The following is a 25015-nucleotide window of genomic DNA, read 5'->3' as shown; positions in this document are numbered from 1 at the left end:
TCCAACAACAACACTCTCTCTATCACACACACATATCCAACAACAGCACTCTCTATCACACACACACACACACACATCTGACAACAGCACTCTCTCTATCACACACACACATATCCAACAACAGCACTCTCTCTATCACACACACATCCAACAACAGCACTCTCTCAATCATACCCACACATCCAACAGCACTCTCTCTATCACACACACATCTGACAACAGCACTCTCTCTATCATACACACACATCCGACAACAGCACTCTCTCTATCACACACACACATCTGACAACAGCACTCTCTCTATCACACACACACACATCCAACAACAGCACTCTCTCTATCACACACACATCCAACAACAGCACTCTCTCTATCACACACACATCCAATAACTGCACTCTCTCTATCACACACACACACATATCCAACAACAGCACTCTCTCTATCACACACACATCTGACAACAGCACTCTCTCTATCACACACACATATCCAACAACAGCACTCTCTCAATCATACCCACACATCCAACAACAGCACTCTCTCTATCACACACACATCTGACAACAGCACTCTCTCTATCACACACACACACACATCCAACAACAGCACTCTCTCTATCACACACACACACATCCAACAACAGCACTCTCTCTATCACACACACACATCCAACAACAGCACTCTCTCTATCACATACACATCTGACAACAGCACTCTCTCTATCACACACACACACATCTGACAACAGCACTCTCTCTATCACACACACACACATCTGACAACAGCACTCTCTCTATCACACACACACATCCAACAACAGCACTCTCTCTATCACACACACATCTGACAACAGCACTCTCTCTATCACACACACACATCCAACAACAGCACTCTCTCTATCACACACACATATCCAACAACAGCACTCTCTCTATCACACACACATCCAACAACAGCACTCTCTCTATCACACACACATCCAACAACAGCACTCTCTCAATCACACACACACATCTGACAACAGCATTCTCTCTATCACACACACACACACACACACACACACACGCACACACACATCCAACAAAGCCCCTCTCTCTGTCTCACACACACACACTTCTGTGGGGATGGGAGAGGTGAATCACCCCCCTCCCCAGCATCCCATTCTGGTACGTGGGAGTGGGTCATGTCCTGGCACTGGAGGTGGGCTCATAGGTAACCAGGCTCTGCTCCAAGCATCTCAGTATTTACCACGGCTGCACACATTCCAGCATTCTGGAGTTCCTGGGGGAGGGGGTTGTTTGGAAATAGTCTGCATCCCTGATATTTGTGGAATTGATGCAGCAACCCCAATCCCAGTTTGTGGCCATAATGTATATGTATTGGTCAGTTAACCTCGCCCGCTGTCGTTACTTTCACCCGCTGTCATCACTGACTCACCAGCCAACTGCACCTTCCATCCAATCCGTTTCCGTGGTGCAAAACTTCATGGGCTGGATAGGCTGGACCTGGAGAGTCAGTCCCCGATAGTAGGAGAGTCTAGGCTCCGAGGGCAAAGCCTTCGAATTAAGTAAAGTCCTTTTAGCTCTACTTTCGGAGGAATGTCTTCAGCCAGTGGGTGGTGGATCAGTGGAATTCATTGCCACAGAGTCATTAAGTATACTTAAGGAGAATGATAGGTACTTAATTAATAAAGCAGTTATGGATCGCTAGGAGAAGACAGAGGAAATATATTGAAAAATGTCAGTCATGATTGAATAACAGTGCAGACTCGATGGGTTGAATGGCCTTATTCCGCTCCAATATCTTATGGTTTTTGCTCTGTCCAGGTGCAATGCTTAACGTATACCGGCCACTGTACCCTCATATAAGATGCCGACATTGTCAGCCTGAACGTAGGCCCCAGTGCTGACTCTTGACAGCAGCATTTCCTGAACAGCGGTCACAGATGCATTTCTCACTCTCTCTGTCCCACAGAAGGAGACGATTCCCTAAACTAACTGGAGAGGGGTGGGATGGTGCTCAGTTAATGTCACGACACCTTACTGCATTGATGTACGGAGGGATTTTGGGGTCCAGGTCCCTGAAATTGGCCACAAGTCATTAAGTTGGTAAAGGAGGTGCCTGGCATACTTGCCTTTATAGGTCGAGACTTTTGAGTTTGAGAGTTGGGAAATGATGTTGCAGATTTATAAAAATCTCTGCTTCAGCTGCACCTGGAGTGTTCTGTTTGCCCTGTTGCAGAATGTGGAGAATTTGGAGAGGGTGCAGAATAGTTTTGTCTGGATCAGAGAGCATGTGTTAAAAGTAGAGACTGGACAAGCCTAGCCTACTTTTTTTCTGGAGCAGCTGAGAGAAGATTCTAAAGTTATGAGTGGCATTGATGGCGTAAACCCGTTTCCCAGGGTTGAAAGGTCAAATACTAAAAGGCATGCGTTTAAAGTGAGAGGGGGCAAGTTCCAAGAAGATGTGTGGGACAAGTTTTTTTACACAGAGAGTGGTGGGTGCCTGGGTTGTACTACCAGGGGTAGTGGTGGAGGCAAATACAATGAAGGTGTTTCAGATGCTCATAGACAGGTACATGAATATGCAGAGAATGGGGGGTTATGAACCGTGTGCAGGCAGACGAGAGTAGGTGGTATTAAATAGCTTGGTGTGGCGACCCACTTCCCAGCGCGCTCGAACCGGCTCACAAAGTGGTGCGCACCGGCATTGAGGCCGGTCCCAAAGAGGGCGCCAAGTCTGCTTCACCAGCAAGGGGAAAAGCCCGCGCGCGGGACGGGACTGTGAATATGTGCCCCCTACAGCATTCCCGCCCAGGGAGGGCGGGATCAGGAGGCTTTAAAGTGAGGCTGCGAAGTTTGAATAAACCTCTCTTGTAACTGCAGCTCACCGACTCCGTGTCGTTACTGCAGCGCTGCGTGTAGCACACCGCTACATTGGCATAATATAATGGGCTGAAGGGCCTGTTCCTGTGATTGGGAACACTGACCTCTTGACCTTCTCACATTTTGCTTCCTGGACATCCCAAATCTTTCAAGTTGAACCTTTCCTCCCTCCCCCACCACTCAAACCACCCTCCTTCCCCTCAAGGTCTTCTCCTGCCAGGTATCCCTGCAGCTGGAACTGGCAAGGACATAGGCTGCAGAAGCCCCAGCAATACAGTCTGTCGGGGATCAGTGCCTGGAATCGGGGGCAATAGGTCAAAGGGGAGTGAGTGTGAAAGGTGGCCCAGCTGTTCCAGCTCAGACGGGGAAGGTGAGCAATCATCAATGCATTGAGTTATCAGCTAGAAATCCAGAAAATGCAGAGTCCACTCTCGCCAGGATGGGAGTTGAGGGGCGCAGTTCACTCACGCTAGGATGGGAGTTGAGGGGCGCAGTTCACTCACGCTAGGATGGGAGTTGAGGGGCGCAGTTCACTCACGGTAGGATGGGAGTTGAGGGGCGCAGTTCACTCACGCTAGGATGGGAGTTGAGGGGCGCAGTTCACTCACGCTAGGATGGGAGTTGAGGGGCGCAGTTCACTCACGCTAGGATGGGAGTTGAGGGGCGCAGTCAACTCACGCCAGGATGGGAGTTGAGGGGCGCAGTTCACTCACGCTAGGATGGGAGTTGAGGGGCTTCCAAAAATAGTGGAGAAGACTAGATTGGTTGAATGGCCTGATTCTGCTACTATATCTTATGGAATTATGGTCTACCCAGGACTCAAACCCAACATGTAGCAGCCTCCACAACCTCACAGTAAGTCTAGCAGTGTCTACAGAGCCTCACTGGTGAAACTTCACTCCCCCCTCACTTTTCTCAAAGGCCATTCACCTACGCGCTTCTTCCTCTCTCACTGGCAGAAGGACACTAAGCCTTTTCAGTAAAAAGATAAGTTCCCAAAACTCGAGTGGAGAGTGTTGGGATGGATCCATATGAGGGGGTGGTCACTTGACTGTGGCCCCAAACGCCAGGAACCGCTCGAAGGTCAAGGGCAATGGAAAGAGAAGGAAGGATTACACACAGAGTCTGAATTGAGGGATTGGCGTTTGGGATTGTCTGAAACTTTAGATTCCTAGCATTTAACTTTTGGATGACCTGTCCTAGAACCAGCACGTGGAAGCAATCATAAAGATGGCATATCAGTGTCTTTACTTTATTAGAAACTTAAGGAGATTCGGCTTGTCACCGAACTCTCTAACAAACTTTTACAGATGTACTGTTGAAAGTATCCTGACTGGTTGCATCATGGTCTGGTATGGCAATTCAGGAACAACAAGGATCTGCAGAGAGTAGTGGACTCTGCCCAATGCATCACGGGCTCATCCGACCCCACCATTGGTGTATCTACAGGCGGCGCTGCCTCAGGAAGGCAACATTCTTTATCAAAGATCTTCACTGCCCATGTCACCTTCTCAGCCACCATCTTGCAGGGGGTACAAGTCACAAACTACCAGGTTTAAGAACAGCTACTATGTGGTTCTTGAACCAACCTGAACACCCTAATTACTTCCACTTTTCACTAGAATAGACTTTTTGTTCTTTCCTGTACAATTTGGATAATCTATATTTACCTAGCGAATGTTATTCCTCCAATGCTGTGTGGCTGGATGCTGCTGCGAGTAAGTTTCTTCTTGCACCTGTACTTGTGCAGATGACTGATAATCCCAACTTGACCTGACGTCCTGAGCACTGCAGGGGAAGCCCATCAGGTGGTGTGGACCAGCTATCACTGTTACAGAGTAAACCTCCCCAGCCATCCGCTCTCCCGGATGGGTCCCCTAGGGCAGCCTTCCCTCAGGATGACAGTTCCCAACATTGCACTATTCCAGCCAATGGGGTGTCTGCATCAGGGGCCCTGAGATCTCCTCTGACTGTTCCCCATCGAAGGGGAATACTCTGTGGAGGACTGCGGCAGCAAAGGGACGTGGAAAGCAAGTGCAAGAGTGACTTCATTTATTTGTCTGCTACATCTCGCAGTTTCATTTAAGGATTTGTCTGGAATGTTTCGTTACGGCAAAGTGGTCATTGTGACAGTCGGGGATGACAAGGCTTAGGACTGTGGAATGGGGAATTAGTTGTATGGTCACAGAGAGATAGAGAGCAGAAACAGGCCCTGGAAGCCCATTGAGCCAGCCTATCCCTCAGGCAGCCACTTGTACAAGAATCCTCTGATTATCCTTGCCACATCCTTATCAACTTTACCCTCTCCAGACTCTACCATCCACCTACATACTCGAGGTAATCTACGACCTACTGGCCCACACAGCACTGGGATACTGGCAGAAAAGGGGTAACAGGGAGGATGTGCCAACCACACAACGGGGGCAGTGGCCAAGGTCAGGCCCTCTGAGGTAACACCTTTACCAGGTGCACCTGTGTCACCCAATGGGATTAGGGGTGTGTTCATAGCTTTTGTACGAAGCACTTGGTAAACAACCTGTTCCTGCACTCTCTGCAGCCTGTATGGTTAGAGAGTGGGCTGTCTCCTCATTTGGTAACATCCTGGTGGGTGGACTGTGTTCATTTCAGGGCTTGGCCAAAGAACCCAATGGCAGGCACGGGGGCCCAGCTGAGAGAGCCGCTTCCCCACAGCTCCAGCACAGTTGTTTGGGTGGCTGGCACGGGGCTGGTGGGCTAAATAGCCACCATGAGATGGGGAACTGTGGAAGCTTTTCCTTGCAATCTCCCCTGAAAACATGGTTTTCATTGTACGGTTTTCTGGATGGGTTCCAGTTGTTGAGGCACTGTGGTACTCAAGGACTCGCGCCTCAGTTGTGACCTCCCACAGTGATTCAGATGCCTCCCAAACCTGGGCCACCAGAACTGCTGCCCATCGATGCATTTCCTTCAATCCCAGTTCACTCCCGTATCAGCTCACTGTCAGCGCAAATGTGCAATGGTGTCAGACGACAGTATCAGGATGCTGACAAAGACGATGCACACTGTACCTGGAGAGAACAAGACCCTTCTGCATCTCAAAGTCAGCTGCTGCTTTAATCCTTGCCACATTGCTGTTCATAAATCAATGGGACAGGAAGGTATTACTTGCAGGATTACAGTAACCTCCAGAAAATCTCTGCTTGCAAATGGCCTTGATGGTGCCCGGAATGGCGCAGGTGCCGGGGGATCCTGCCCACTGTTTTATATAGACTCCACATGACCGTAAGGAGAGGCGTTTGCTTGGGTTTGAGTTCCAAATTGGGCTCAGTCAAACCTTTGACAGGGTCCCACATGGGAGACTGGTCCAATGGGTTCTGGCCCATGGGATCCCGAGCAAACCGGATCCAAACTGGCCTTGGAGTAAAGAGCCAGAGAGTAAGGGTAGAGGGTTGTGTCAGTGACGATCACTCATCATCATCCATCTGACTGACGGAGGAGCACGAAGAGATTGAGATTGGCCTCCCAATGGTACTGAACCCTCAGACTGCTGAGCCTGGCTGATGACCCGAGGAGTTCATGGTGCAGCATGTTATGTGTTGCTCTGGTTGTAGGTGTTGTCTTTGAAAGGCTGGGCACAGGATCCGTATACTGCCTCAACAAATTTATCCTTGTTATTCAAGGAAAAGGGAAAAATTCTCCATGTCATACCCTATATGCTAATGAGACTGATTCTCCATGCCATACCCTATATGCTAATGAGACTGATTCTCCATGTCATACCCTGTATGCTAATGAGACTTTCTCTATGTCATACCCTGTATGTACGTAGAGGATTTTTGCTCTCCAAACCCAAAACTCCATCTGCCCCTCAGTCCAAGCACTTCAGCATTTCATCAGCCTCTACTAGACCATGAACTCCTGCCTGTTGCTTCACATGGAAGGTGACCATGTTTGACTCCTCAGCAGACCCCCATTCTGCCCTTTGCCTAGACCAAAGACTCTCATTCCACGCCCTTCCTCAATCCAAGGAGACCCATCCAATTCATTAGACACTGGGTCCTCTGTGTGCCCACCCCTCTCCCCCCCAAATCAAAGATTCCCATGTCCACACCTCCTTTCCAGAGCCAGGGTCCCCTTTCTGTTCCTCTTCCCCCTCCTCACCATTCTCCCTGTCTTCCCTCTTAGACCAAGGGTACCCAGTCAGCTTGTCCAAGTTCAGGATCTTCAGCCTGCTCTCCCAACAGTATGGGTGCACTGTCCGCTCCTCCCCAACTCACAAGCACCTGACTGCGGAACCCCTGTCTGGTGTACCTCACCAGACGAGGTTCTCTGTATGTTGTTTCCTTCCTTTCTCCCACCGTCCACTCTGAAGGAGACTATCTGGTCTCTGACATCCCACCCCAGCACAGTGAAAATCTGTCTGTTCCCTCAGCCCTACAGTAAAAACCCTATCTTCTCTCCCACACCTACCCCTTTGTGGTCTGGCTACCAGTCACACTGATCTCCTGCGCGGCCGTGTGGACAACAGAAAGAAATATTGCCGTGGGCAATCCCCTGTTCAGTCTCAAGGTAAAGTCGTTCATAAAGGAGGAGCAATACTTCACATGATGCATCAAGTTATAAATTATAGGCCTAATTACAAAAGAAAATTATAAACAACTCACAGAAATTCAGAGAGATGTCAAGAATAGATACTGTAAGAGAGATCTGATTTTCCTCTTGTATATTAATCTAGAGTCAATATGGTGAGCAAATCAGGTCAGCTACATATCTCAGCACAGTTAACACCAAGCCTACCCCACCACCCCCCTCTATCCCTCTTCGATTGGTCCCACAAGGAAAGGCTGTTCACTGCTTCCAGTGAGGTTCCCAGTCCAGCCCCTCCCTCTCAGTTTGTGCTCTCAGTCAATAATCTCACAGTTAAGTGGTTGAAGTGCCCCATCCCTCTGGAGTGCTGCTGCCCAGGGAATCCAGTCCCTGAGGTGGGAGCAAAGCTTGCTGTCTGTCCCCATCAGCATCAAAACATGTAACACAGTCCAGGGTCCCACTCAGCACAGCCGGGCTAGGGAAGCTCATCTATGCTCGTTGGAACAGCCAGATTGCGAAGATCATCACACATATCTGAAAACAGAGAGGGAATGGGTTACTTTTGCAGTAGAGGCACGCTTATCAGTTGTCAGATCTCCGCGTGTCAGACCTAAGGAGGAGGCCAAGGCTGATGCTATCCAATGCAGCGCAATTCAGTTGAGGCACTGTCTTTCAGGTGAGGGGTGCTAACTGGAAACTAGTTCGTCCCTGCCAGATGTGCGTTAAAAAAATCCATTGGCTATTCAGGTAGAGTTGGGGGAGTGGGTCACAGTTGCTAAACATACTTAGGTCTTTTATGAAGCATCATGTCAAAACTGACTGAAAATAATGGTGCAAGAAAGAACTCGGTAGACTGGTTAGAAGATTGGCTGGCTATTGGGAAGCATAATTGTGTTTCTGGTGCTGTATCACAGAGCGATTAATGTTGGGGCCACAATTATCATAGTTTATAATTAATTGAGTTATAATTGAGTTACTATTGTGTGCCAAAATACAGTGAATAAACTTATTTTGCATGCCATCCACGCAGATGATTTCAAAAGGCAAGTATATCAAAGTAGTACCAAGTAAAACACAATAAGAATGCAGAATGTAGCGCGACATTTGCAGAGCAAGTTCAGCGCAGGTGGACTAATGAGGTACAAGGGTCATGACGAGGTACATTGTGAGGTCAAGAATTCTCCTTTATCATACAAGAGGTCCGATGAAGAGTCCCTAACTCTGAGATACAGCTGCCCTCGAGCCTATTGGTACACGTTTTCAAACTATTAATGGCTTGGATGGTGGCACCAGGGGTACTGTAGCTAAATTTTTTGATGTCACAAAGACAAGTCAGAATATGAATTGTGAGGATAGGGGGAGGCTACAAAGAGTGAGCGAGATAGATTATGACTGGACATAGACCTGGTATTGAAAAGACAGCGTTGACGTGGAGAGGATGTTTCTAATAATGAGAGTGTCTAGGACCAGAGGGCACAACCTCAGAATAGCAGGGTGTCCCTTTAGAACAGAGACGAGGATGAGGTTCTTCAGCCAGAGGACAGTGAATTTGTAGAATTCATTGCCACAGACGGCTGTGGAAGCCAAGCCATTGGGTATATTTAAAGAGGAGGTTGATTGGTTCTGGATTAGCAAGGGCATCAAGGGGAAAAGAATGGAGTTGGGAGGGAAGATAAATTGACCATAGACTTGATGGGTCAAATAGCCTAATTCTGCTCCCATGTCTTATGGTAAAATGGAGTCTGATCTGGTAAAATGAGAAAATTTGTACGAAAAATTTTATGTTGTTCTGAATGGTAAAAGAATGCATGGCTGTGAGACACAGAGGGATCTGATCATCCTGGTTAAGAAAAGACCGGCAGTGAACCCAGTCAGGTGTCAGGTCTCTCAGTGGGAGAGCATTTTGGAGATAGTGATCACAATTATATCCACTTTACCATAGCATTGGAGAGGGAAAGGAACAGACAAATTAGGGAAACATTTAATTGGAGTAAGGGGAACTATGAGGCTATCAGGCAGGAAATTGGAAGCATAAATTGGAAACAGATGTTCTCAGGAAAACGTACGGAAGAAATGTGGTAAATGTTCAGGGGATATTTGCATGGAGTTCTGCGTAGATACGTTCCAATGAGACATGGAAAGGATGGTAGGGTACAGGAACCATGGTGTACAAAGGCTGTTGTAAATCTAGTCAGGAAGAAAAGAAGAGCTTACAAAAAGGTTCAAAAAACTAGGTAATGATAGACATCTAAAAGATTATAAGGCTAGCAGGAAAGAGTTTAAGAATGAAATTAGGAGAGCCAGAAGGGGGCATGAGAAGGCCTTGGTGGACAGAATTAAGGAAAACCCCAAGGCATTCTACAAGTATGTGAAGAGCAAGAGGATAAAATGTTAGAGAATAGGACCAATCAAGTGTGACAGTTGGGAAGTGTGTATGGAGCCAGAGGAGATAGCAGAGGTACTTAATGAACACTTTGCTTCAGTATTCACTACGGAAAAGTATCTTGGCGATTGTAGGGATGACTTGCAGCGGACTGAAAAGCTTGAGCATGTAGATATTAAGGAAAAAGATGTGCCAGAGCTTTGGAAAGCACCAAGTTGGATAAGTCACCGGGACCGGACGGGATGTACCCCAGGCTACTGTGGGAAGCGATGGAGGAGCTTGCTGAGCTTCTGGCAATGATCTTTGCATCATCAATGAGGACGGGAGAAGTTCTGGAGGATTGGAGGTTTGCAGATGTTTTTCCCTTATTTAGGAAAGGGAGTAGGGATAGCCCAGGAAATTATAGACCAGTGAGATTTACTTCAGTGGTTGGTAAGTTGATGGAGAAGATCCTGAGAGGCAGGATTTATGAACATTTGGAGAGGCATAATATGATTAGAAATAGCCAACATGGCTTTGTCAAGGGCAGGTCGTGCCTTACGAGCCTGATTGAATTTTTTGAGGATGTGACTAAACACATTGATGAAGGAAGAGCAGTAGATGCAGTGTATATGTATTTCAGCAAGCATTTGATAAGGTACCCCATGCAAGGCTTATTGAGAAAGTAAGGAGGCATGGGGTCCAAGTGGACCTTGCTTTGTGGATCCAGAACTGGCTTGCCCACAGAAGGCAAAGAGTGGTTGTAGACAGGTCATATTCTGCATGGAGGCCGTTGACCAGTGGTGTGCCTCAGGGATCTGTTCTGGGACCCCAACTCTTTGTGATTTTTATAAATGACCTGGATGAGGAAGTGGAGGGATGGGTTAGTAAATATGCTGATGACACAAAGGTTGGGAGTGTTGTGGATAGTATGGAGGGCTGTCAGAGTTTACAATGCGACATTGATAGGATGCAAAACTGGGCTGAGAAATGACAGATGGAATTCAACCCAGATAAGTGTGAGGTGGTTCATTCTGGTAGGTCAAATATGATGGCAGAATATAGCATTAGAAACATAGAAACATAGAAAATAGATGCAGGAGTAGGCCATTCAGCCCTTCGAGCCTGTACCGCCATTCAGTATGATCATGGCTGATCATCCAACCCAGAACCCTGTACCTGCTTTCTCTCCATACCCCCTGATCCCTTTAGCCACAAGGGCCATATCTAACTCCTTCTTAAATATAGCCAATGAACCGGCCTCAACTGTTTCCTGTGGCAGAGAATTCCACAGATTCACCACTCTCTGTGTGAAGAAGTTTTTCCTCATCTCTGTCCTAAAAGGCTTCCCCTTTATCCTTAAACTGTGACCCCTCGTTCTGGACTTCCCCAACATCGGGAACAATCTTCCTGCATCTAGCCTGTCCAATCCCTTTAGAATTTTATACATTTCAATAAGATCCCCCCTCAATCTTCTAAATTCCAGTGAGTATAAGCCTAGTCGATCCAGTCTTTCTTCATATGAAAGTCCTGCCATCCCAGGAATCAATCTAGTGAAGCTTTTTTGTACTCCCTCTATGGCAAGAATGTCTTTCCTCAGATTAGGGGAGCAAAACTGCACACAATATTCTAGGTGCGGTCTCACCAAGGCCTTGTACAACTGCAGTAGAACCTCCCTGCTCCTGTACTCAAATCCTGTTGCTATGAATGCCAACGTACCATTCGCCTTTTTCACCGCCTGCTGTACCTGCATGTTCACCTTCAATGACTGGTGTACAATGACACCCAGGTCTTGTTGCACCTCCCCTTTTCCTAATCGGCCACCATTCAGATAATAATCTGTTTTCCTGCTCTTACAACCAAAGTGGATAACCTCACATTTAACCACATTAAATTGCATCTGCCATGAATTTGCCCACTCACCTAACCTATCCAAGTTGCCCTGCATCCTCTTAGCATCCTCCTCACAGCTAACACCGCCGCCCAGCTTCGTGTCATCCGCAGACTTGGAGATGCTGCATTTAATTCCCTCATCTAAATCATTAAAATATATTGTAAACAACTGGGGTCCCAGCACTGAGCCTTGCGGTACCCCACTAGACACTGCCTGCCATTCTGAAAAGGTCCCGTTTGTTCCCACCCGTTGCTTCCTGTCTGCCAACCAATTCTCTATTCACATCAATACCATACCCCCAATACTGTGTGCTTTAAGTTTGCACACTAATCTCCTGTGTGGGACCTTGTCAAAAGCCTTTTGAAAATCCAAATATACCACATCCACTGGTTCTCCCCTATCCACTCTACTAGTTACATCCTCAAAAAATTCTATAAGATTTGTCAGAGATGATTTTCCTTTCACAAATCCATGCTGACTTTGTCCGATGATTTCACCGCTTTCCAAATGTGCTGTTATCACATCTTTGATAACCGACTCTAGCATTTTCCCCACCACTGATGTCAGACTAACCGGTCTATAATTCCCCGGTTTCTCTCTCCCTTCTTTTTTAAAAAGTGGGGTTACATTAGCCACCCTCCAATCCTCAGGAACTAATCCAGAATCTACAGAGTTCTGAAAAATTATCACTAATGCATCCACTATTTCTTGGGCTACTTCCTTAAGCACTCTGGGATGCAGACCATCTGGCCCTGGGGATTTATCTGCCTTTAATCCTTTCAATTTACCTAACACCACTTCCCTACTAACATGTATTTCCCTCAGTTCCTCTATCCCACTAGACCCTCGGTCCCCTACTATTTCCGGAAGATTATTTATGTCCTCCTTAGTGAAGACAGAACCAAAGTAGTTATTCAATTGGTCTGCCATGTCCTTGTTCTCCATGATCAATTCACCTGTTTCTGACTGTAAGGGACCTACATTTGTCTTAACCAATCTTTTTCTTTTCACATATCTATAAAAGCTTTTACAGTCAGTTTTTATGTTCCCTGCCAGCTTTCTCTCATAATCTTTTTCCCCTTTCCTAATTAAGCCCTTTGTCCTCCTCTGCTGGACTCTGAATTTCTCCCAGTCCTCAGGTGTGCCGCTTTTTCTGGTTAATTTGTATGTTTCTTCTTTGGACTTGATACTATCCCTAATTTCTCTTGTCAGCCATGGGTGCACTACCTTCCCTGGTTTATTCTTTTGCCAAACTGGGATGAATAATTGTTGTAGTTCATCCATGCGATCTTTAAATGCTTACCATTGCATATCCACTGTCAACCCTTTAAGTATCATTTGCCAGTCTATCTTAGCTAATTCACGTCTCATACCTTCAAAGTTACCCTTCTTTAAGTTCAGAAACTTTATTTCTGAATTAACTATGTCACTCTCCATCTAAATGAAGAATTCCACCATATTATGGTCACTCTTACCCAAGGGGCCTCGCACAACAAGATTGCTAACTAACCCTTCCTCATTGCTCAATACCCAGTCTAGAATCCTCGACATATTGGTTCAGAAAACCATCCCACATACATTCCAAGAAATCCTCTTCCTCAGCACCCTTACCAATTTGGTTCACCCAACCTATATGTAGATTGAAGTCACCCATTATAACTGCTGTTCCTTTATTGCACGCATTTCTAATTTCTTGTTTAATGCCATGTGGCACTGGTAGTAATCCAGAGATTATAACCTTTGTGGTCCTACTTTTTAGTTTATCTCCTAACTCCCTAATTTCAGGAGATAAACTAAAAAGTAGGACCACAAAGTAGGACCACATTAGTGGCAAGACTCCTGGCAGTGTGGAGGATCAGAGGGATCTTGGGGTCCGAGTCCATAGGACGCTCAAAGCTGAGACACAGGTTGACTCTGTGGTTAAGAAGGCATACTGCATTGGCCTTCATCAATCATGGGATTGAGTTTAAGAGCCGAGAGGTAATGTTGCAGCTATATAGGACCCTGGTCAGACCCCACTTGGAGTACTGTGCTCAGTTCTGGTTGCCTCACTACAGGAAAGACGTGGAAACCATAGGAAGTGTGTAGAGGAGATTTACAAGATTTATGAGATAGGAGATTTATGAGAATAGGTTGAGTGAACGCGGCCTTTTCTCCTTGGAGCAACGGAGGATGAGAGGTGACCTGATAGAGGTGTATAAGATAATGAGAGGCATTGATCGTGTGGATAGTCAAAGGCTTTTTCCCAGGGCTGAAATGGCTAGTATGAGAGGGCATAGTTTTAAGGTGCTTGGAAGTAGGTACAGAGGAGATATCAGGGATGTGTTTTTTTACACAGAGAGTGGTGAGCGTGTGCAATGGGCTACCAGCGGTGGTTGTGGAGGCGGATACGATAGGGTCTTTTAAGAGACTCCTGGATGGGTACATGGAGTTTAGAAAAATAGAGGGCTATGGGTAAGCCTAGGTAATTTCTAAGGGAAGGGCATGTTTGGCTCAGCTTTGTGGGCCGAAGGGCCTGTATTATGCTGTAGGTTTTCTATGTTTCTATGCAAGTACTGCATCTAATTAGGAAAGCTAACAGAATGTTGAAAATAAAAGAAGTGATTTTGTCCAGATTAAAACAGGAGTCAGACACGATTGTGTTCTCTCATCTGACCTGCTCCACTTTTATAGTGAGAAGATTGTAAGAGAAATGAGCAGCATTCCAGCCATGATCATTGGTGGATACAATTTGAACAACCTACGATACACAGACAACACAATGTTGAGAGCTACTTCTAAAGAGAAACTTCAAGAAATATTAGATAAAGTCATCGAAGAAAGTGCAAAGAGAGGATTGACTGTCAACTGCAAGAAGTCTGACAGTATAGTCGTCACAGAAAAGAAATAAATACAGACAAGCGAACTGAAAGTGGGCAACGAAACAATTAAACAAACATGGAATTTCAATGACTTATAGAGCACGATAGCATCTGACAGTAGAGCTGATGTTGAAATTAGGATTGGGATTACCAATTGCACACTCAAGTGCTTGAGCAAGATACTAAAGAATAATATAATTTCTGTGAGTGCAAAACAGAGTGTTGTGGTGTTAGATTAATTCCACACTAACATATGGAAGCAAGTGTTAGAGAATACCAAAGCAAAATGAGAGAAGACTTGAAGTAGCAGAAATGTGGTTTTTGAGAAGAATGATGAAAATATCATGGAAGGACAGAGTAACAAATAAGGAATGTTGTGAAAAGCTGGAATAAGAGAGCTGATATCAATCAGGAAATGGAAGCTGGAATTTCTGGGATATGTACTGAGGAAAGAGAAGTTTGAACATCTTCCAGTGATGAGAAAAATTGATGGAAGGAACAGTAGTGGTTGACATCGCATGACTTTCATGAGTCACATCATGGGATGGACAGGCAAAAGGTTTGAACAGCTTGTTAGAACTCAGATTAAAGACAATTGGAAGACCATGATCGCCCATGTCATATGACATGGCACATAATGATGATGAACAGAATACGCTTGCTCATTGCAACAGGAATTAAATACAAAAGTACAAAGGGCACATGCCAGGAACCTCTCCCGTCCCCATTGATGATGCAAAGATCATCGCCAGAGGCTCAGCAATCTCCTCCCTCACTTCCCACAGTAGCCTGGGGTACATCTCATACATTCCTGGTGACTTATCCAACATTGTGCTTTCCAAAAGCTCCAGCACATCCTCTTTCTTAATATCTGCATTTTCAAGCTTTTCAGTCCAGTGCAAGTCATCCCTACAATCGCCAAGATCCTTTTCTGCAGTGAATACTGAAGCAAAGTGTTCATTAAGTACCTCTGCTATTTCCTTCGGTTCCATGCACACTTTTCCAATGTCACACTTGATTGGTCCTATTCTCTCATGTCCTATCCACTTGCTCTTCACATACTTGTACAATGCCTTGGAGTTTTCCTTAATCCTGTCCGCCAAGCCCTTCTCATGGCCCCTTCTGGCTCTCCTAATTTCATTCTTAAGCTCCTTCCTGCTAGCCTTATAATCGTATCATTACCTCATTTTTTGACCCTTTCATAAGCTCTTCTTTTCTTCTTGACTAGATTTACAACAGCCTTTGTGCACCATAGATCTTGTACTGTACCATACTTCCCCTCATTGGAAGTATGAGGGGAAGTCTCATTGGAATGTACCTACTCAGAATCCCACACAAATATCCCTGAGCATTTGCCACATTTCTTCAGTACGTTTCCCTGAGAACATCTGTTACCAATTTATGCTTCCAAGTTCCTGCCTGATAGCCTCATACTTAATCCAATTAAACGTTTCCCTAACTTGTCTGTTCCTATCCTCTCCAATGCTATCGTAAAGGAGATAGAATTGTGATCACTATCTCCAAAATGCTCTCCCACTGAGAGACCTGACACCTGACCAGGTTCATTTCCCAATACCAGATCAAGTACAGCCTCTCCTCTTGTAGGCTTATCGACACATTGTGTCAGTAAACCTTTTTGAACACATCTAACAAACTCTACCCCATCTAAACCCCTCGCTCTAGGGAGATGCCAATCAATATTTGGGAAATTAAAATCTCCCAGTTATTATTACATCTTTCCAGAATCTGTCTCCCTATCTGCTCCTCAATGTCCCTGTGTCAGGAGGGGATGGATGGACCCAAACGCAGGACGCAGACACTGAAGTACCGGGGGGAGGACAGGATGGGGATGCCATGGCATTTAAGCGTAGCTGGGGTTCAGACAGATAGAGTGTCAGGCAGGCAGAGCGGAGCGGGCTCCCGAAGTTCAGGCAGGCAGAGCGGAGCGGGCTCCCCGAGTTCAGGCAGGTAGACAGGTCCCCGGGGTTCAGGCAGGCAGACAGGTCCCCGGGGTTCAGGCAGGTAGACAGGTCCCCGGGTTCAGGCAGGCAGGTCTTCGAGGTTCAGGCAGGTAGACAGGTCCCCGGGTTCAGGCAGGCAGGTCTTCGAGGTTCAGGCAGGCAGGCTAGATAAGCTGGCGGAGAGCCCTCCCTCGGCGGGCCGCATATATCCCGGGTAGGGACGCCCCCCAGGCAGAAACACCGGAGGCCTGGGCACGACGCGGACCCCTAGGCGGGTGTGGGGCACTGTCCCAGGGTTCGGGCGGAAGAGAAGGACAGGGCAGAACCACTGCTGGGCAGCGGCAGGTCAGCCAGACCTGCCCGACGGAGGCAAGGGTTAGGAACGGGCATAGGTCCAGGGTGACCAACACAACAGCCATGACAACGGGAAATTCGGAAATGGCCGGCAGACAGCGCGACCGCGCGAAAAACAAACGAGCAGAGAAGCGGGACCAGCGCATGGGAAGAAAGGTGGGGGAGCAGACCAACCTGGTAGTACTGGCACGGGGCAGAGAAGCATGATGAAGAGAAGATCTGAGCCCGGGTGGAATCACAGAATGCAAAGCAGAGTTCGGGGCCGGCAGAGAAACAGGAAACAGAACAAAACGACCACCCGCCTGGTCCAAGTCCCAAGGCCCCTTATAAACACCTGCAGCTCAATGAGTTACAGGTGTGCCTTCTTGAACCAGGAGGGTCCTAACTAGATCACGGGTGACGGGAGGGACAACTGCAGGACCCGGAGTCCGGAGCCCTCGGACCGGATCAAAACCCAGACCCTGACACCCTGTTACTATTGGGTGGTTTATTAAAAAACACCCAGTAGAGTTATTGACCCCTTCCTGTTCCTAATTTCCACTCACAGAGACTCGGTGGACAATCCTTCCATGACTTCCTCCTTTTCTGCAGCTGTGACACTATCTCTGATCAACAATGCCATGTCCCCACCTCCTTTGCCTCCCTCCCTGTCCTTTCTGAAACATCTAAAGCCTGGCACTTGAGGTAGCCATTCCTGCCCCTGCACCATCCAAGTCTCTGTAATGGCCACAACATCACAGCTCCAAGTGCTGATCCAGGCTCTAAGCTCATCCGCTTTATTCATGATACTCCTCACATTAAAGTAGACACATCTCAAACCATGGGACTGAGCGCATCCCTTCTCTATCGTCCCTTTCGCACAGCCTCCAAATTTTCTCTATTTGTGAGCCAACCTCCCTTTTCTCCGTCACTTCAGTTTGGTTCCCACCCCCCAGCAATTCTAGTTTAAACTCTCCCCAATAGCCTTAGCAAATCTTCCCACCAGGATTCAAGTGCAACCCGTCCTTATTGTACAGGTCACACCTGCCCCAGAAGAGGTCCCAATGATCCAGAAATCTGAATCCCTGCCCCCTGCTCCAATCCCTCAGCCATGCATTTATCCTCCACGTCACTCTATTCCTATATTCACTGTCAGGTGGCACAGGCAGTAATCCCGAGATTACTACCTTTGTGGTCCTGCTTCTCAACTTCCTTCCTAACTCCCTGTAGTCTTTTTTCTGGACCTCCTCCCTTTTCCTACCTATGTTGTTGGTACCAATATGTACCATGACCTCTGGCTGTTCTCCTTCCCACTTCAAGATGTTGTGGACGTGATCAGAAACATCCCGGACCCTGACACCTGGGAGGCAAATTACCATCCGAGTTTCTTTCCTGCATCCACAGAATCGCCTGTCTGACCCCCTGACTATAGGATAGGCTAGAAACAAACTGCTGGAGGAACTCAGCAGGTCAAGTTAAGTCAATTCAAGTCAAGTTTATTGTCATTTCGACCATAAACTGCTGGTACAGTACACAGTAAAAACGAAACAACGTTCCTCCAGGACCCTAGTGTTACATGAAGCAACACAAAACTACACTAGACTATGTGAGACAGCACAAGGCTACACTAGACTCCTGTTACGAATGTGCCGCAACTCTGAGGGGCCGAAGGGTACAAAGTCACCCCCTCCTTTTTGAGAATAGCAAGATCACTATTAATTCGGGTCTGGGACCCAGGAAATGAGAGAGAGACGTCCAGAATCCACAAGGTTTGGAATGTGTCCTGGCCTCAGTGAAACAAAGCCACTGATAACGGCCATTGTCTCTTGGAGACAGAATTGTGTATTGAGTACTGTACTATTCATTCAAACCCCTCGGGGACAACCAGAGTGGGCTGGTTGAGGGATTGCATCATCCCAACCTGATTGACATCTGAGATCCCGTGAGTAAGGATAAAAGAGGGTCTGGGGAACAACCCCTTTAGATGCACCAGGAGAAACGCTGGAAATCCAGTGACAGCGTTTAATAGTGACAGCCAGTCGGGGGCTCGTGTGTGTCCTCCCTTGCCAGGGTGGTGGGCTCATCACGGAAGAACGGTTTAGCTAAAGGAGAGGCCACAAGTGAACGGCTACACCAACGAGACTCCGACGGATCGAAATCATAAAAGGAAAGCCGGCAAGGTTTCTCCCAAATCTCTCTCTCTCTCCAACTATTGAAAACCCAGCGGTCCCCAAAGGCTGCAGCCTGCATGAACTGAGTGAACTTTATATTTCCATCCGACAATACATTATCCCCTAGACAACGATAGAGCTTATTTCTTATTGATTATTATTATACCCGCACTTTTAGATTTAGTATTGACGACGCATATTATCTGTATATTTGCATTGATATTATTTTTGTGTATTTTTACTAATAAATACTGTTAAAAATAGTATCATCAGACTTCAACGGACCTGTCTATCTTTGCTGGTAAGTGACCCAGTTACGGGGTTCGTAACACTACGTAAAACAAAATGAAACTGCACTAGACTACAGACCTGCACAGGGCTACATAAAGTGCACAAAACAGTGCAGGGCAGTACAATAATTAATAAACAAGACAATAGGCACCGTAGAGGGCAAGTTACAATATAATAATAAATGATGTAGATGTCAGTCTAGACACTGAGTGAGTATTGAGGTGTCTGAATGCTTGGGGGAAGAAACTGTTGCACAGTCAGGTAGCGTTTGGGGATGGCTGATGTTTCAGGTCCAAACTCTGCATAAGCTGAGGATAGGGGCTGGGGTAATAACTAGAGTGAGGAGAAGATTCACTGCCTCTGGACATTTTCATTTCCCGGGCTTGGTCTAAATCCTCTGCACATCACTGGTAAGTGAGGGGATGAAGGAGGGAGGTGAGAAAGGGAAGATAAGATTACTTGGAAACTCACACAAAGTGCTGAAGGAATTCAGCAGAACAGGCAGCACCTTTGGAGGGGAATAAACAGTTGATGTTTTGGACTGACACTGTTGTCTGACCTGCTGAGTTGTTCCAGCAATATGAATTTCTATTACTGAAGACTTCTAGTATCTGCAAAATCCCTTGAGTCTCTGTGGATAGTTACTTGGGACAGTAATGCACATTCCATGTCAAAGTCAAATTTATTGTCACAACCATAAATATGGGTAGAAATCTGATAAAAATTAGCATCAGCAGTACATGACAGACTTCAGCTAACATGAACATAAATGGTACAAAACTTATACACATACAAAGATAAACAACAAAGTGACCATAATGGCACTGACACAAGTTCAGGGAGAGATAGAGGAATACAGTCTGAGGTAATGTTGAAGGAGAGGTAGAGGAATACAGTCTGGGGTAATGTTGAGGGAGAGATAGAGGAATACAGTCTGAGGTAACGTTGCAGGAGAGATAGAGGAATACAGTCTGACGCAATGTTGAAGGAGAGGTAGAGGAATACAGTCTGAGGTAACGTTGAAGGAGAGGTACAGGAATACAGTCTGAGGTAATGTTGAAGGAAAGGTAGAGGAATACAGTCTGAGGTAATGTTGAAGGAGAGATAGAGGAATACAGTCTGAGGTAACGTTGCAGGAGAGATAGAGGAATACAGTCTGACGCAATGTTGAAGGAGAGGTAGAAGAATAAAGTCCGAGGTAACGTTGAAGGAGAGGTAGAGGAAGACAGTCTGAGGTAATGTTGAAGGAAAGGTAGAGGAATACAGACTGAGGTAATGTTGAAGGAGAGATAGAGGAATACAGTCTGAGGTAATGTTGAGGGAGAGATAGAGGAATACAGTCTGAGGTAATGTTGAAGGAGAGGTAGAGGAATACAGTCTAAGGTAACTTTGAAGGAGAGGTAGAGGAATACAGTCTGAGGTAACATTGAAGGAGAGGTAGAGGAATACAGTCTGAGGTAATGTTGAAGGAGAGGTAGAGGAATACAGTCTGAGGTAACGTTGAAGGAGAGATAGAGGAATACAGTCTGAGGTAACATTGAGGGAGAGATAGAGAAATACAGTCTGAGGTAATGTTGAGGGAGAGATAGAGGAATACAGTCTGAGGTAATGTTGAAGGAGAGATAGAGGAATACAGTCTGAGGTAACATTGAGGGAGAGATAGAGGAATACAGTCTGGGGTAATGTTGAGGGAGAGGTAGAGGAATACAGTCTGGGGTAATGTTGAAGGAGAGATAGAGGAATACAGTCTGAGGTAATGTTGAGGGAGAGGTAGAGGAATACAGTCTGAGGTAACATTGAGGGAGAGATAGAGGAATACAGTCTGAGGTAACGTTGAAGGAGAGGTAGAGGAATACAGTCTGAGGTAATGTTGAAGGAGAGATAGAGGAATACAGTCTGAGGTAACGTTGTAGGAGAGATAGAGGAATACAGTCTGACGCAATGTTGAAGGAGAGGTAGAAGAATACAGTCCGAGGTAACATTGAAGGAGAGGTAGAGGAAGACAGTCTGAGGTAATGTTGAAGGAAAGGTAGAGGAATACAGTCTGAGGTAATGTTGAAGGAGAGATAGAGGAATACAGTCTGAGGTAATGTTGAGGGAGAGATAGAGGAATACAGTCTGAGGTAATGTTGAAGGAGAGGCAGAGGAATACAGTCTAAGGTAACTTTGAAGGAGAGGTAGAGGAATACAGTCTGAGGTAACATTGAAGGAGAGGTAGAGGAATACAGTCTGAGGTAATGTTGAAGGAGAGGTAGAGGAATACAGTCTGAGGTAACGTTGAAGGAGAGATAGAGGAATACAGTCTGAGGTAACATTGAGGGAGAGATAGAGGAATACAGTCTGGGGTAATGTTGAGGGAGAGGTAGAGGAATACAGTCTGAGGTAATGTTGAGGGAGAGGTAGAGGAATACAGTCTGAGGTAATGTTGAAGGAGAGATAGAGGAATACAGTCTGAGGTAACGTTGCAGGAGAGATAGAGGAATACAGTCTGACGCAATGTTGAAGGAGAGGTAGAAGAATACAGTCCGACGTAACGTTGAAGGAGAGGTAGAGGAAGACAGTCTGAGGTAATGTTGAAGGAAAGGTAGAGGAATACAGACTGAGGTAATGTTGAAGGAGAGATAGAGGAATACAGTCTGAGGTAATGTTGAGGGAGAGATAGAGGAATACAGTCTGAGGTAATGTTGAAGGAGAGGTAGAGGAATACAGTCTGAGGTAACATTGAAGGAGAGGTAGAGGAATACAGTCTGAGGTAATGTTGAAGGAGAGGTAGAGGAATACAGTCTGAGGTAACGTTGAAGGAGAGATAGAGGAATACAGTCTGAGGTAACATTGAGGGAGAGATAGAGGAATACAGTCTGAGGTAATGTTGAGGGAGAGATAGAGGAATACAGTCTGAGGTAATGTTGAAGGAGAGATAGAGGAATACAGTCTGAGGTAACATTGAGGGAGAGATAGAGGAATACAGTCTGGGGTAATGTTGAGGGAGAGGTAGAGGAATACAGTCTGGGGTAATGTTGAAGGAGAGATAGAGGAATACAGTCTGAGGTAATGTTGAGGGAGAGGTAGAGGAATACAGTCTGAGGTAACATTGAGGGAGAGATAGAGGAATACAGTCTGAGGTAACGTTGAAGGAGAGGTAGAGGAATACAGTCTGAGGTAATGTTGAAGGAGAGATAGAGGAATACAGTCTGAGGTAACGTTGCAGGAGAGATAGAGGAATACAGTCTGACGCAATGTTGAAGGAGAGGTAGAAGAATACAGACCGAGGTAACATTGAAGGAGAGGTAGAGGAAGACAGTCTGAGGTAATGTTGAAGGAAAGGTAGAGGAATACAGTCTGAGGTAATGTTGACGGAGAGATAGAGGAATACAGTCTGAGGTAATGTTGAAGGAGAGATAGAGGAATACAGTCTGAGGTAATGTTGAGGGAGAGATAGAGGAATACAGTCTGAGGTAATGTTGAAGGAGAGGCAGAGGAATACAGTCTAAGGTAACTTTGAAGGAGAGGTAGAGGAATACAGTCAGGTAATGTTGAGGGAGAGGTAGAGGAATACAGTCTGAGGTAATGTTGCGGGAGAGGTAGAGGAATACAGTCAGGTAATGTTGAGGGAGAGGTAGAGGAATACAGTCTGATGTAATGTTGAAGGAGAGTTAGAGGAAAACAGTCTGAGGTAATGTTGAGGGAGAGGTAGAGGAATACAGTCTGAGGTAAAGTTGAAGGAGAGGTAGAGGAATAAATTCTGAGGTAATGTTGAGGGAGAGGTAGAGGAATACAGTCAGGTAATGTTGAGGGAGAGGTAGAGGAATCCAGTCTGAGGTATCATTGAGGGAGAGGTAGAGGAAATCAGTCTGAGGTAATGTTGAGGGAGAGGTAGAGGAATACAGTCAGGTAATGTTGAGGGGGAAGTAGAGGAATACAGTCTCAGTTAATGTTGAGGAAGAGGTAGAAGAATACATTCGGAGGTAATGTTGAGGGAGAGGTAGAGGAATACAGTCTGAGGTAATGTTGAAGTAGATGTAGAGAAATACAGTCTGAGGTAATGTTGAAGGAGAGACAGAGGAATACAGTCTGAGGTAACAATGAAGGAGAGGTAGAGGAATACAGTCTGAGGTAATGTTGAAGGAGAGATAGAGGAATACAGTCTGAGGTATCATTGAGGGAGAGGTAGAGGAATTCAGTCTGAGGTAATGTTGAGGGAGAGGTAGAGGAATACAGTCAGGTAATGTTGAGGGAGAAGTAGAGGAAAGCAGTCTGAGTTAATGTTGAGGGAGAGGAAGAAGAATACATTCGGAGGTAATGTTGAGGGAGAGGTAGAGGAATACAGTCTGAGGTAATGTTGAAGGAGAGGTAGAGGAATACAGTCTGAGGTAATGTTGAGGGAGAGGTAGAGGAATACAGTCTGAGGTAATGTTGAGGGAGAGGTAGAGGAATACAGTCAGGTAATGTTGAGGGAGAGGTAGAGGAATACAGTCTCAGGTAATGTTGAAGGAGAGGTAGAGGAATACAGTCTGAGGTAATGTTGAGGGAGAGGTAGAGGAATACAGTCTGAGGTAACGTTGAAGGATAGGTAGAGGAATACAGTCTGAGGTAATGTTGAGGGAGAGGTAGAGGAATACAGTCAGGTAATGTTGAGGGAGAGGTAGAGGAATACAGTCTGAGGTAACTTTGAAGGAGAGGTAGAGGAATACAGTCTGAGGAAACGTTGAAGGAGAGGTAGAGGATTACAGTCTGAGGTAATGTTGAAGGAGAGATAGAGGAATACAGTCTGAGGTAATGTTGAGGGAGAGACAGAGGAATATAGTCTGAGGTAACGTTGAGGGAGAGGTAGAAGAATAAAATTTTAGGTATTGTTGAGGGAGAGGTAGAAGAATAAATTCTTAGCTATTGTTGAGGGAGAGGTAGAGGAATGCAGTCTGAGGTAAAGTTGAAGGAGAGGTAGAGGAATACAGTCTGTGGTAATGCTGAGGGAGAGGTAGAGGAATACAGTCTGAGGTAATGTTGAAGGAGAGGTAGAGGAATACAGTCTGAGGTGATGATGAGGGAGAGGTAGAGGAATACATTCTGAGGTAATGTTGAGGGAGAGGTAGAGAAATACAGTCAGGTAATGTTGAGGGAGAGGTAGAGGAATACAGTCTGAGGTAACATTGAAGGAGAGGTAGAGGAATACAGTCTGAGGTAATGTTGAGAGAGAGGTAGAGGAATACAGTCAGGTAATGTTGAGGGAGAGGTAGAGGAATACAGTCTGAGGTAATGTTGAAGGAGAGGTAGAGGAATACAGTCTGAGGTAATGTTGAGGGAGAGGTTGAGGAATACAGTCTGAGGTAACGTTGAAGGAGAGGTAGAGGAATACAGTCTGAGGTAATGTTGCGGGAGAGGTAGAGGAATACAGTCAGGTAATGTTGAGGGAGAGGTAGAGGAATACAGTCTGATGTAATGTTGAAGGAGAGTTAGAGGAATACAGTCTGAGGTAATGTTGAAGGAGAGGTAGAGGAATACAGTCTGAGGTAATGTTGAGGTAGATGTAGAGGAATACAGTCTGAGGTAACGTTGAAGGAGAGGTAGAGGAATACTGTCTGAGGTAATGTTGAAGGAGAGGTAGAGGAATACTGTCTGAGGTAATGTTGAGGTAGAGGTAGAGGAATACAGTCAGGTAATGTTGAGGGAGAGGTAGAGGAATACAGTCTG

General features: G+C 46.0%; 1 protein-coding gene across 3 annotated transcripts in view; it reads right to left on the bottom strand.

The window, feature by feature from the left end:
- Positions 1-640: 640 nt before the first annotated feature.
- Positions 641-25015, bottom strand: part of LOC140729413 (tetraspanin-18-like) — a 443646-nt gene continuing 419271 nt past the window's right edge. For all 3 annotated transcript variants that reach the window (XM_073049121.1, XM_073049122.1, XM_073049120.1), the window contains one exon: positions 641-7988. In XM_073049121.1, the coding sequence (XP_072905222.1) occupies positions 7944-7988 (45 nt within the window). In that variant the 3' untranslated portion in view covers positions 641-7943. The remainder of the gene's footprint in view (positions 7989-25015) is intronic.

This window comes from Hemitrygon akajei, chromosome 6 (genome assembly GCF_048418815.1).
Source record: "Hemitrygon akajei chromosome 6, sHemAka1.3, whole genome shotgun sequence".
Lineage (NCBI taxonomy): Eukaryota > Metazoa > Chordata > Chondrichthyes > Myliobatiformes > Dasyatidae > Hemitrygon > Hemitrygon akajei.
Note: the sequence above shows the minus strand (reverse complement) of the source record. Positions and strands in the feature narration are given on the sequence as shown.